Source organism: Lissotriton vulgaris, chromosome 2_1 (genome assembly GCF_964263255.1).
Source record: "Lissotriton vulgaris chromosome 2_1, aLisVul1.2, whole genome shotgun sequence".
NCBI classification, from domain to species: Eukaryota; Metazoa; Chordata; class Amphibia; order Caudata; family Salamandridae; genus Lissotriton; species Lissotriton vulgaris.
In genome coordinates this window covers 1,016,141,074-1,016,155,517 of record NC_141687.1, presented here as the reverse complement: position 1 = coordinate 1,016,155,517, position 14,444 = coordinate 1,016,141,074, and the positions used below count along the sequence as shown (strand labels likewise).

General features: G+C 42.9%; 1 protein-coding gene across 4 annotated transcripts in view; it reads right to left on the bottom strand.

Annotated features, from left to right (window-relative positions):
- The window catches only part of LOC147731545 (dipeptidyl peptidase 4-like), a 688,588-nt gene that overhangs the window by 385,141 nt on the left and 289,003 nt on the right, over positions 1–14,444 (bottom strand). For 3 of the 4 annotated variants that reach the window (XM_086956608.1, XM_086956611.1, XM_086956610.1), the window contains one exon: positions 1,436–1,531. In XM_086956608.1, coding sequence (XP_086812734.1) covers positions 1,436–1,531 — 96 coding nt within the window. The remainder of the gene's footprint in view (positions 1–1,435; positions 1,532–14,444) is intronic. The other variant, XM_086956609.1, reaches the window with a different exon arrangement.

The following is a 14,444-nucleotide window of genomic DNA, read 5'->3' as shown; positions in this document are numbered from 1 at the left end:
TGAGATTTTTGTTAATTAAGATTGTCAGTGGGCCCATTGGATTGTTCCTCACGGGATCGTAGCAGGAACCATCATTAAGTTGCCTCATTATTTCTTCATTATAATCTAAGCTGTGCATTATCACAACGTTCCCCACTTTGTCCGCTTCTTTGATGATGATTGTCTCATCCTTGCTTAGTGCATTAAGTGCCTGCCTCTCTCCTTTGGCGAGATTGTCTTTGGTATGTTGGTTGGTGATTTGGGTTTTAGTCTCATATGTGTCCAAGTCATTTAGTACCAAATTTTGAAACACAGCAATAGGGTTGCCACCTGACAAGGTGGGATTCCATGTTGATTTGGTTTTTAGACCACTAGAGATGGTGCCACTAGGGTCCATATCTAGGTCTTGTAGAAGGAGATCCACACTCTTAGGGGGGTCGTTATTATCGGTTATAGATAGGAGTAGATGTGTAGTTTACTTGCAAAACCTGGAGTTACACCATCATTTTTTCAAAAGAACATTTCATTTATGGTAGGATTCTGACATCAGAACCCACACTACCACAAGACGTGTGCACAGGACTTTGTTGTTATTGTTAGGTACAGGTCTCCTGTACCAGTGCAGGGGTTGTTTGCTGTGGGTTTGTTTTCCCTGACCTGTTTTGCACCGTGACTCAATCGTATTTACAGCTTTACCAACTAATCACACACGCATGAGCGCCACATCTTCCTGTCTATCAAGTCAAACCCTCTATCTTGGTCTACGCTACAACTATTCTTATTTGCCTGTGTGACAAATTTTCTTTGCAAACCCTGTCGAGTAGATTTTATCGTATTTATACCAAAAGGTTCTAAATTAAGTTACTCAAAAGAGATTTGGTGATCAGATACACTGCAGCACTTTCATACTTGCGGATGCTCCCTACACCCGAGGTATGCGTTTGTGTCGCCACGTTTCTTAAATTTGCTCTCTGGCATAGGAAATCTTTACTGTCTGTTTTAGATTGTTAAACAATTATTCTTGAACTAAATTTGTATGTATTATTCATATCTGGAACTGCTATTTACTGTTTAATATTTTCGATGTGATTATGTGCTTTTATGATTGTTTTTATTAATGTTCAAAAAATTCTATTGGTTGACTACAGAGTTTACTATCACTATTCCTATAGTATGCGTTCAGACACTACTTGCACATGAGATATAAAGCCAGAAATACACTGTATTTTAAATAGAGCATAGTGTGTACAACACTTCACATATTGTGCTTCTAAATGTACAATGTTTTCACATAAAAAACACAGTTGCCATAGTTAGAAACGTTTCCGTTGTTTTCTGTCCAGTCTGAGATGCACTTTCAAATGTATTGTTTTCTGTCTGCATATTCCATTCACACATAGTGAAGCTCTTAGTTAAATTTAGAGTTTTCACTGAAGTTGACAGATTATATTCTTACCTGAAATCCACTGTAAACTGTATGAACTATACCGATAGGCACCACTAAAATAATCTTCCAGTTGAAAGGTTGGACGCGGGTCAGGCTTGCTTTCTTCTAAAACACAAAAAAGGTATTTTTAAATCTTCTTTGCATTGATTGTTCAAATAAAATTGCCTTGATTGTATTCAATTACAATAAATATGCCAAAGTTATTACCCAATAACTGTTGCTTCAACATAAGAAATGTAAGAACAGTAACAAAATAGTGCCCACCACAGGCAAATATGAGTTGTGCTGACCCTTATTCAAGTATTCCTTTTATAATTTACGTTTAAGCCCCGGCAAAACCATCAGTGATTTCCTGTAAGTTTAGGATAAGATATACAGTTTTTTGGTCCAAATTACTTCCAGTATTTTTGTAACCAGTAAACAATTTTACGAACCGATGAATACACTTATAGGTTGGCTCTAAAAAATCGGAATTGTTGTGGTCCACAATCCGACCTATTACATGAATTCTAATGAGTCACACGTTGTAACACTATTTTTAGAGGATATCCCAGGGATGGTGGCCTGCTCGGGCAGCAGACCACCATGAATGGTATTGCTAATAATGAAAGTACTTTTTTTATAACTTGAAGTCCGTTTTTCTAAAAGGAAATGTGTTAAATCCATAGTTTGCTGTTAACACCCGACTATATGTTCTGGATCTGCTCACCTTTCAAGATAGCATAAATAAAGGTGAGTGTCATCAAAATGTTTTGCATTTTAAACATGTACAATTAGTGGAAAGTCCCATCGTGTGCATTTGCAGTTAAAATATGCAAAATAATGATAAGGTGCATTAAACACAGATTGGTTTGCATGGCCACCCCTATTTGGAGTGCAGCCACTTACTCCCAATCTGCCCCCTTAAGGATACCCACATCCATCTTATCTCCTAACTTTCTATGTGTCTCACCAGGCAGCATAGCATATTATTGGCAAACGTTTCCTTCATGAGTTCTTCAGGCATGACCCTGCTCTCCGTTGCAGAGAACTCAAGGAATCTTCCCCAGTTAACATCATATCAAGCCACGTCATGACTAACTGGTAGGCATATATAAACCTCATTGTGTGAGATCCAGGCAGACTCAAAATGGTTAAATGTCTGAAAGACAACCCATCCCCTCAAATCTGTGAGAATGGAGTTACCTATCAAGCCCACCCAAAAGCACACCCACTCCTTAATTCATGCAGACATGAAGGGTTAATTTGGGTTAATTTGTCCTTTGATTCAGTTCCAAACAAACAGGAAATGTTTATTTTTATTAAACTCTGTACGTAAAACAAACACATATTTAGATCTAAAACAGCAATGATTATCTGATATGAAATGATGAACACATTTTACATAACTGCATACACACAAAAATTAATTGATAAGGTAACTTAAATTGCTTTACGTGTGATAACGGAAAATACTGAGAGGAGAGAAGAACAATACACAATGCTACAGTCACTACACTTGTTGGACTTGGCCCGTCTGGCAGGTTCACCCCTAAACTTTTTGCTTTGCGAATGTGAATTGGTGGTAGTGATTTTTGGTTTCTGCGCACTTTCCCTGTGTCCCAGTGGAAAGTGCGTGCGCACTCTGAGTGCGTGGAGTAAGGTTGTCCTGCCATCCCATAGGAATGCATGGGGAATGTCTGTGTTCCTGGTAGTTTCTGATGCGTGAGGTGTGCAGGCTCGAGTTTGGTATGTGCGGGCTCGTGTGATTGAATGCTGCGCAATGATATGTGCGGCGTGTATGTGTCTAGTGTGGAAGTGCCACTTCTAGACATGGGTGTGCGTTTGCAGTGAGTGCGCTGGCACGTGATTGGCTGGAACTGGCTGGTGAGCCTGGCTCCAGGAGTCTGGATGGGTCTGCCCGGTGGGGAGTGTGGAGATTAGCATGCTGATGGGTGGGGAGGAGTGCACCTGGGTCCTGAATGGGGCTGGGCTTTCCCCACACAATGCTGGCTCCGCCCCCTGTGGTGCGACTGATGACCCTAGGCGTGCCAGTGACTAGAGTGAGGGGCTGAGCACATCAAGGGTGCTCCCAGACCAGCTGAGACTGGTTTTTCCCCTCACCCTGAGCTAAGACAAAGGGAAAAGGTGTAAAAAGAGGGGCTGTGACCCCATGAAAATGTTCTCTTCCTGGATCCATTTCTGGAGGGGGGCTGCTGCTGGGCACCAGGAAGACCGCCACTTGGACTGCCTCCCTGCCTGGAGGCCCAGTGAGCTGGCTCTGGGCCCAGCATTGCCTCCCCTGCCTGCCTCCAGACCTTTGCTGGAGCTTTACTTTTTGCCCATAGCGCTAGGAGCGCTTTATTCTTACTCCTAGGGCCTGGGAGCGCGGTCTTTAACTTATAGTGCCTGGGAGGACTTTTATTTGGTCCCTGGCGCTTCATAGTGCTTTATTTTTCTTATAGCGCCGGTAAGCGCTTTATCTGCCTTTAGCGCCTGGGAGTGCTCATTGTGTTAGCGAGTGCCTACCTCGCGTTATATTTAAATTTGCGAGGGAGCCTACCCCTCAGTTAATCTAGCCCCCGCCTACAGTGCTCGACGGGCCGCCGCGCTGCCCGCGACAACCCGGAAGCAGCTAACAGGCCGGCCAATCGTTGCGCGGCCCCGGGAGAAGGACCGGAAGTCCCGCCCCCGCAGCCTGAGAAGGAGGAACCGGCTGCATCGTGCCGGCGAGGCTCTAACAAGGGAGAGCCCCGGCCGCCTGTAAGAAGAGGGAAGAGTCCGGCCGCAGCCCAGCCGCCAGGAGAGGAGAGCCGCGAGAGGAGACACCGCAGGAGAGGAGACGCCGCCTCCCACCTAGCCGGTGAGTGCAGGTGTCCCCGCGGGTCGTTCCTCTGTGCTCCCCCTTTTCTTCTGAGTCCCCAAGGGGGCTCCTGGGGACATTCGGCGATTGTTAGAGTCCCCAGTGGGAGACTCCACCCCCGAGAGGCTCAAAGCGCACCATTGTCTGGTTGAGTCCCCAGGAGGGGGACTCCAGCGTAGAAGGCGCCATTGGTTCTGAGAGCCCCGAGAGGCTCAGGGCACATTTTGTATTTAGAGCCCGAGAGGCTCCTACCACCACATCTTTGGGGGCATTCCAGGAGGTAGAGCGGCCCGGTTGACAGCGGGACGCTCCCCTAGTGGGGTTACAGTTCTTAAGAGCCCACAAGAGGCTCGGGCATATTTCGTTTGTCCAGAGCCCAGAGAGGATCACAGCCCACAGTTTTGTTTAGAGCCTAGCGAGGCTCCAAAAGGGGACAGCCATTTCTGCAGAGCCTGTGGGGCTCCCACGTGGCCCCACTATTGTTGTTCCAGCTGCCCAGCACTTAGTAGGCAGCTGCTACGTGTAGGCCCCTGACATTGGGACACAGGGCGTCCTAGCCCCAACAAGGCCAGTTGGCCTAGGGACAGTCACAGGTGTTGACTTATGTGAGTTTGGCGCAATTGTGTTTTCCTGCACCTCTGATTGTGTTTTTATGCGTCATGTGCCTTGTTCTTACACCTCTGAATGTGTTGGTTATGCATTATGCGTTCTCCTGTGCTGCACCTCTGAATGTGTTTTTATGCGTCATGTGCTTTGTTTTTACAACGCTGAATGTAAGTTATGCATCATGTGTTTTTCTTCTATACACCTATGAATGTGTTGTGATGCATCATGTGTAATGTGCTTATACCCCTACAGGTATTGTGATACTTAGGTGGTTGTTTGTCTCCTAGTACAGGTGTTGCTAGTGAAGTCCTGGTTCCCTGCGTGACCTTTTCCTAAGGTGGTTAGGGTTGCGTGGGTGGTACTTACCTGTTACCAGTAGTTACTGGTTGTTTGCTAATGTGTGCTACAGTGATTTTACATTCTATGTTCTATATTCTAAGTGCTGGTTCTAAAAGTGCATATTCCTGACAGTGGTCCAGGTGGCCCTGTCTTGTACATATCCCCTGTAAATTCTGCCCGTGCCTGTTGGCACATTGTAAAGTGTGTGTTTTTATCTAATGTGTTTTAGTATAATACAAAGGCTATTTTTATATAACCTTGTGTGGAGTTTCCTTTGTGGTGGGCCTTGGGTGTTGTTGCTGGGTGCGCGCGCAAACACTTAATCTACATAGCCTCCAAGTTTAGCCTTGCTGCTCGCGTCACGTTACCTAGAGGGTGAGCAGGGGTTATCTTGGCGTGTAACTCCCTTGCCCTGACTTGGGAATGGTGGTCTCTGACTGACTTTGGCGCGAGCCCTGGCCAGCCAGGGATCCCATTTCTAACAACACTCAACTTAAAGGAGAGGTGTGTACAACATGGCGTGTATCAGTGCTACTGGAAAAACAATTGGGGTCTTTAAGTAGACAGAGTTATCTCTGGAAAGCTCCTTGAAGGAGGAAGTTGACCTCATGAAAGAGAGAGGATTTTGCAATGAAGGGGTGAAAGACAGCTATGGACCCAAATATGGAAGTGGCCCTTGAAGTTTGAGAATAGACAGTCAATGAGTGTGAGTGCAAGTAAGAATGAAGAATTGGGTGTACAAATGTCACCATCATTATCATCATTATCATCATATATTGCTTAGTCATAATGTGCTTCTTTTTCAACAGCTAAACTTCCATTACACTTCAGTTACACTGTTAAGATGCTTGACTACCCCTCTTTACGACAGGTCTCTTTTAGGGTGTATAGTGAGACTCTGTTTAAAAATTCAGTTCTAATTTAAAGACCCTTTGCAAAGCAGAGTTTGCACAAGGTTAGGAATTACGAGTCGTCTGATAATTATCACAACAACTGCTTACCCCTGATAGATTCCTGCAGGACAATCCTGTTGAAATTTATCGGGGGAAACAGCCTTATAAAAAAGTATAACATGATGAATTCAGTGTGTTGAATATTAATTCTGAGGGGTCAGGGATGCAGCTTCCCAGTGAGAAGAATGGACTCCCTGGTTCTTGAACTCCCAAATGTAGGCAACCAGTGCTTAATTTGTTATAGAATGAGTGCCGGTTCCCAAAGCTCTGTTCTGGAACCTGCTACCGGTGCATTTACATGTCTAGGCAGCAAATACTAAGGATGCGTAGTCTTAAATCAACCTCTTCCATCCACTACCGGCTACTAACTGCTTGTTATCTAACTTTCTCCCTTTGCAGCACTTTTCCCGCCTTTCTCTCCCTTCTTCTTTCCCCTCACTCTATGTGTTTCCCCCTCTTGCTCGGGGTCCATGTCTAATGTAATAAATAAGTGTTGGTCCCCAAAAATGAGTGCTTGTGGGCCCCATTGGTATCCACTGTTTCAAATTAAGCACAGTATGCCACAAATCTTGAGAAAATGTCCTGCACACAAATAACAGCAGAGAAAAGAACAAAGGCGCAGAAGCAGTGACTCCACAAACAGGTATGAGTATGGGAGCATGGAAGGGAATAGAGGTAATGAAGGAACAGAGTATCATTCATGCCTGGTTATCGTCCCTCGGGTGAAATGTGTACGTGCCGGGGAACGGTAGTTTCGCAGCTTAGAGGCTAAACTCTGGAACTCCCTTCCCTTCCAGATCCGCTGTCTGGACAACTATCTGGCCTTTCGGAAGGCTATCAAAACCTATCTCTTCCCTCCAGCTTAGGCTTTGCCTATATGTCTTGTTGCAGTCAGCACCGGGACGCCTTTCCGCTGAGACAGCTGTTGCGCTATACAAGTTGGTTAACATAACATAACATAACATAACATAACATAACATAACATAACATAACATAACATAACATTCTGACACCTGGCATGAAGGGTCAGATTAGGGCCTGAGGCTTCAAAACATGGCTGTGGTGATCTCAGATAGGAAGGACTCCTGGAATGCTGACAGTGTGGAGGGAGGATCCCAGAAGATAGTCTAGTGTTGTAGCCAGAAATCAGGCCCCAATACAGAAACTATCAAACTAGGGTTCTTGTTGGGGTTCTATTTTAAAAAATGCAGTGTATTTTGTGCTATTTTCTATCACATTTTACACTTTTTGTTTAGCATTTTTTACTGTGATTTTTTTCCCATTGAAAAATGTCTGGAGTAAGGTTGTGAGAAATAAGAGACTGTAAAACACAATGGCCGAAATTATCATTTAAACTCATCTTTTTCTGGCGTTTTGCCACTCTTCATAGGGAATTATTACTGTCCTGTAGTGCATATAATGCCCATTTTGCCAGTAACATTGATGAAAAGTGAGCAAAAGGTTAGGGTAATTTTTAATGGGAGTTGGTGGTTCATAACACGAGGGATTTCTGACAACAGAAGTCACAAACTGAGCACTACAAATAATGATGGATTATTAGAGTTAGATTTAAATGCCACTATAGAGATACATTTTTCTGTCTTGAATAAACTTGTTGAACTACTAAGTAGTACATTATGCAGGACAATGGAGTGAAAATGGCAAAAACTGAATATGGTTAATAAGTGAGGGTTGAGTGTTCTCCAAAGAAATATCTTGCACAATATGCGGGTGTGCCAATGATGGAGTTTAAAGACTGTTTTGGCTAAAAGCCAAAATATGGGTGTATTTCAACATTAATCTTAACAAGGCTTGCGGTGGATGGACAACAAATGTTTACATCAACTCCCCCCTGCGAACAAGAAAGAAAATGATAGTACTGAATTTGTGACCCTTAACATCTTCGCAAAAAAACAAAAAAAATTTGAACATTGTGAATCCCCCCATCACCTTTCAAAATCACTGCTTTCATGAACACTATGAGCCTGAAGATAGGTTTCCCACCTCATTGCAAAAAAGACCCTATTAGCTTCAGTAGCATATTGCCACCCCAATGTTAGCATACTTGTACTAAAGTGAATACAAATAAATAACAACTATTATATTTCTCATGTTCTAGTACAGTCAAATATTTTCTTAAACGTACTTTTCGTTTAGATACCACTACATGAATTTGTATACTTCAGAACCTATACCTTTAATAGTAAGGATGGCAGAATGCTCTTGCCTAAAATGCCATGCTTGGCTTGAGTCACATTTGATATACTATACCCATTCGTCCTTGCAGTCTCTTATCGAAAACCATTCAATACATCAATTAGTTAGGATCAAAGACTTTGAAGTGCGATTTGATATTCTATTACTGAATCAGCAAAGGAAATTTCACTAACATCTACATTCTGTTGAGATGTTGTAATCAATAAGTAATTTTACACAGGAGAGCACCCACATATTCTGGTAATTGGCATAAAGAATTATTTCTTTACTTATTCTTGCAATCTATGCCTAACACATAATCTCACACCATGTTGGAGTGATCATTACTGTTGCTGATGAGACACAAGGAGTTTTACGTTTTTATTTATTAAATCATACTTTTCTGACAATAACAGATTGGCTATCTTTACTTTCATTTACTTCAACGGGTTAGAGACAATACATCCCAAATCCTGTGTGGGACAGTATCCCCTCCCCATGAATATGGAATTCTTCCACAATACCTTCCTCAAAGACCAGAGGAAGTCATCTCCAGGGACTCAATTAAGGCGCTATGCATATGTCACCGCATTATTGGGGGCAAGGCGCCCATCCCTTTATTGAGCCTCATCACACCTTACAGACCAAATCGGATACTCAGATCCACTGGTGTTGGCTTGGTAGTTGATCCCAAAATCAAGAAGGTGCGAATGGGAGGCAGATCATTTAGACACCTTGCAGCTAAGAGCTGGAACAGGCTCCCGATGGAGCTGCGTCTTGAACCTTCATAGGCTAAGGTCCGTAGAGCTCTTAAAACCCATTTATTCAGCTCTACACTTGATTAGTGGCTTGTTGGCCTCCTAACTGTCTCTCACCACAGCGCAGGGACACGCCGGTGCGCGTAACCAGGCGCTTTAGAAATTTCCATAATAATAAGAATAATACATACCACAAGATTTCATGTCATTGCTGATCGATTCTTCACCCTCACCCACCATCTCATGCTAATTCCTGAAGACGTACAGTCCTGGGTAAAATAACACAGTTTTCACAGATACCTTTCTAGATTTCATCTCATTAAATTTACATAACAATCTCTGCACCCAGGCAACCAGAACATCTTCAACCAACCGAACATCCCCTAGTGAAGAACCCTCACTTAGACCTAAAGACCCTACTATCTCCCTGAAAATATAAATAAAACTGGCCATAAACTGAAGAGAAACTTATCTCTGCCAAGACTCATCACAGTAATAGGAAACATCCCATTGTATAAACTTACAACCAGCTCATCTACGTTATGGTCAATCTCCCCATGGGATCAAATGATACAGTAACAGTTACAAAAAACATCAGCTACAAAGATAATTGACTCACTCTTATAGCACTCTCATCACTCAGCCATGTCACTTCCTGAAGAAATAACATAAGTACAACTAGCTTTCTAAAAGCTGTGACTTGATCAGTTCCTTAAAGATGTCCATTCAACCTCAGACCCTTAGACTCAATGAAGTACAACATTTTATAACTCATAGGATTCTAAAACCAATGGAAAAATTGGAACAAACCACATGGGAAAATGCACCACCAATGACTGAAGCTGTTGCAAAAGCAGGAACACAAAATGTCTCTGCTGCCCACAATGGATCTCCAATGACAAGTGCTCTTTAAAGGATTTTCATGGGGTTTTAATAGAGTTATACAGAGTACACAATGACAAAGGTACCTCAATCTCTAGCTCTTTACGACCATCAAGATTAATTACTTACAAAAGCAAGCATCACTCATACCAAAATTAATACTATTATGCCCATTCCCCTCAGCAGCCTTCCATCAGCAGTTTTCCATCAACAGTCTGACTCTCAATTCGAATAAACTGTCAAGGCAAATGAACCAGCAAGATCAAAATCTTATGTCTGCTCTCTCAGGCCTTTTAAACGTTCCACTCTTAACATCTCCAATGATCCCTGTAAGAAACTGGAGTATTAGTTGATGGGCTAACTACCCATTTCAAATATTAATTGCAATCTGTGTAAGGGGAATCAATAAGGTCACTAGATTACCCGAGCTCAACCCCCCCAGAAGCTATGCCACAGAGCAGGCAACATTAACTTAGAGAACATTGTAAAGTATTTATGCAGTACTAAACCAGTAATAAACTTAAAACAAAACACAAGAAAAGTCCTAAAACCAAAATAGAGTACAATGACACCAAAACAACAAAATTCCAGGAAGGGAAATCAGAGATATGAAGTTTATAAAAAAAAAATGAGCACAAAAAAAGTGTTAAACACCAACCACGTTTATCTGGTTGTAAGAGAATGGGACTTAGGTGCAATTTAAGGTGGACTGTGATTGAGGGCTGGTCATCTACAGAAGCCAGGTGCAACACGTTCGTAAGTTTTACCTTCAGACTTTGTGGAGAAAGAGAGCAGCCTGTGCTTGAGGAGGGCTCCACGATAGCGGTTTGACAAGATCCCAGTGAAGCATTTGACCTTTGGATAGAAGCTCCAATTGGTAGAAATTCAAATGTTGTGCCCAGGGAAGGTACCTCACTGGCCTGATACTATAGGCAGCTTTGACCAGTAAAGATGTCTCTTTTTACACTTTGTCACTTTGTTAGAGTTCAGATTCCTCCAGTGGGGCATGGGTGCAGGTTGTAGCCAAAGAAAGCTCCATGAGGCCAAATACCTTCTTCTCCAGGTTGCACTAAATCTGATTTAGCAAACATTTGGGGCACACCACGCAGATGTTCATTTCCTAGACCCCCATCAATAATCCTCCTCAATATCTCTACTGTCATGCAGGTGTCCCTTCAAATTCAAGACCTCCTCTCTGAAATCAAGATTTCCCGCCTCAGACCACAGATCAAAATAAAGTAACATGATTTAGCAACTCTGATAGCTACCAGTCATCCCCAGTGACTTAGTCTTAGGACAACTGACAGAAAGAACCTCCTTTTATCAGAGTTTTATATTCTGAAACTAAACAGTATACTGTCAGGCCAGCCAGACAGGGTTCAACTCCATAGAGTTGCCATGATTTCCACGTGGAATGATTCGAAGATTATGGCAAGCAGAAAACGAGTTTCAGAACTTCTAGTTTTGAACCTGCCCCTCTCCTTTAACACAATTAGACATTAGAGAGATATTGTTCTATCTCTCCAGCAAGTCTAGCATCATCTTGTTGCTCGTATATTTGTCACCTCCTTTCAAAAGTTAATCTGATATACCTGACGGATCTATCATCTCACATCCCCTCTTTTAACCTCATCAAGTTCTTCAGACTAATCTGCTACAACTTGGCCCATCACACCTAGCTCATCCTAAAGCTGGGAAACTCAAAGGACATATACAACTTAGAACTAGACCACTTACTCAAAGTTGATGATCTATGGATTCTGCAGAACCACCATACCCTTCACTTATCCAAAACAGAGATCTTTACTTGCTGGGTTTGGAAGACTTGTCATAACACAATGGTGTTCCTTAGGTGTGGATCAATACATGGGAGATCAACTGAAATAAGGGTTTTTTTCTGTGATCAAGGATATCAGCCTTACATCTGTCCTCATAGTGAACCAAGTGATGATAAGTAATTTCTACACTTTACTAGCTCTTTAATGCATCTCCAGACGTCTGTGTTTCCATAGGAGCTTAAGACATTTATGGTCCTTGTCATGTCTTGCATAGACAATCCAAACAGTTTCTACCTATGGGCCTCACTCTTCCTAATCTGAATCTTCCAATAGAGTGCAGAAAGACAAATCCTATATCTTATCCACTGGATCACATGACAGAAATTCTCCAACCTCCTTACTAGCCACCCATAGCTAGATGGATTGGTGAGGTTTAGGAGTAGAAATCTTTTTTTAAGGATCATGAATGATTTGTGTTTAGGGGTAGAAAGAGGTTTCTTTGTTTAGGGATAGGTGGAGTTTGGGGACAAGGGATGGGTGTAGTTTAAGTGAGACTAGGGGTTTTGTAGGATTCAGCAATGGAAGTAGTTTGGGGGTAGAAAGGGCATTCAGGGTTCAGGGATGGGTGGAGTTTAGGCATGGTGTAGGATTTTTAGAAGGGCGAAAACAATGGTGCATAGGTATTGGGAGGGGGCCAGGGATGGATGGTGTTTAAGGGTGGTGAGGTGTCAGCAAACTAAAATAATTCAAAGTAAGTTTTTGACAATGGAAAACATATAATCTGAGATAATGTCCCCTGAAGAAAAGCACAGATAAAAACACCACTGACAAAAAGGGTTTTGAAAGTAAGACCTGCCATCATTGCATTTACCCCTGAAAAAAACATGCAAAAGCTAATTTCGAAATCAACTCATTCCACCCTTTTCTTTGAAAGCTTGTTCCACTGAACTAACAGCCTACACCCTGCTTACTGATAGTGAAGAGGGTCAGGATGGAAGTGAAGAGAATCGGAACGGAAATATGGAAGGTCTGGTTCGATGGGAGGAGGTCAATGAAGGAGGGAGCTCTTAATACTAATGTAGCAACAGACAATGGACTAGATTCACAAAGGCAAGTTCTTTTTTTGAGGATTTTACCCATGAAGTGTACATTTACTCAAGAACTGTAAATAACATGGCTGCACAATTAGGCCTGTAAAAAGTTGGATTACTGATAGAGGGGATTGAAAACCCTACTCAAGCAGAAAGCACAATCCTTATCAGGGTTAAGTCACAAGCAAACCCCAAATTAACCTGTGCTCAACCCTGTGGCAGCTTGGCACATAGCAGTTCGTCTTAATTTAGAGGCAATGTGTAAAGTATTTATGCAGTACTTCAAACAGTAATAAAGTGAGAACACAGAGAAGAAAAATCCCACATGACATTAGACAGAGTAGGTTTGAATAAATAAAACAAGACCAAAATGACGAAAATACAATTAGCAGAACCAGAGATAAACAAGTTTAAATATGTCAATGAATATGGTGCCAAAAAGCACAAACACAATGTTATCATTTTGGTTTTGTTTATCGTGTTAGCTTTGATAACCTTAAGAACACAATTTATTAACACACAAATATAGGGCAAGAAAGCAAAAAGTGCTAAATGAGGTTATCTGGTCGTACTGGTCCGGGATAAAGTCACAAGTTCAGGCTGACTGCAATGGAGCACGAGCCTCATGCATGGACCTAGGTAGATCCACTAAACAAAAGTGCCTTAACTCCTGGTGGCGTGGTCCCACTTTAGGATATGTTGTACAGCTGAGATGATGCGAGGTCCGGGTCAAACATGCATCTCACAGCATTGGTTCCAGAGTGCTGGTAGGAGGTGGAGCAAGGTCCTGTATCGCCATTGATGAGGCAGTTGAGAAGGGCGCTTTCAATACGAAATTCTGCATTGAGGATATATCAAGCACTGGCTGGTTCGGAGCAAGATGCAGTTTTTGCAATGTGTAATCCTGCTTTATCATCGAGGCTGCTGTCAATAAGGGGCTTGCGATGCAAGAGCCTGCATCAAGTATGTGTCACACAGCGGCAGTTCCAGTTAAGCTGCAGAGGTGATGAAAAGTTCCTGTGCAGGAAAAGTCCACGTAGAAGAGGCAATGTTTTGGTTCTGCTTGGACTTGTGCCGCACAGCAGAGGAGATGTGTTGGGCCTGCTGAGTCCACAGGTGGGCTGGTAGAGCACCTTCAGCCCACTTTCCAATGTTCAGATTGGTATGGCACCACTTGGCAAAGTAGGATTCACAGCTGGAGAGTCCAGACTCTACTTACAAGAAATTAGCCCTTGGAATCAATCTGGTGGTACTGGCTACAGGTCCAGTCTATCTCACCAAAATAAAGGGGCAGCAGGGAAACACTCCGGTAGAGTGGCAGTCCTTTCAGCAGCACAGCAGCCCTTTTTCCTGGCTTTCACAGGTTCAGAAGTGTACTGAAGAGTTGGGGTCTGAGGTCCAATACCTGGTGCCCACCTTGAAGTAGAGGAATCATCACGAGGTTTCTAGCTCCCTGAGTTGTCAGGCATCCCCTTCTTCCCAGTCCTGTCCCTAGCTTGTCCGGGGTCACTAGGGTCAGTCCTAAACCTTTTGTGAGAGTGCTCAGGCAGAGCCTTTGTGATGAGCAAGTGTT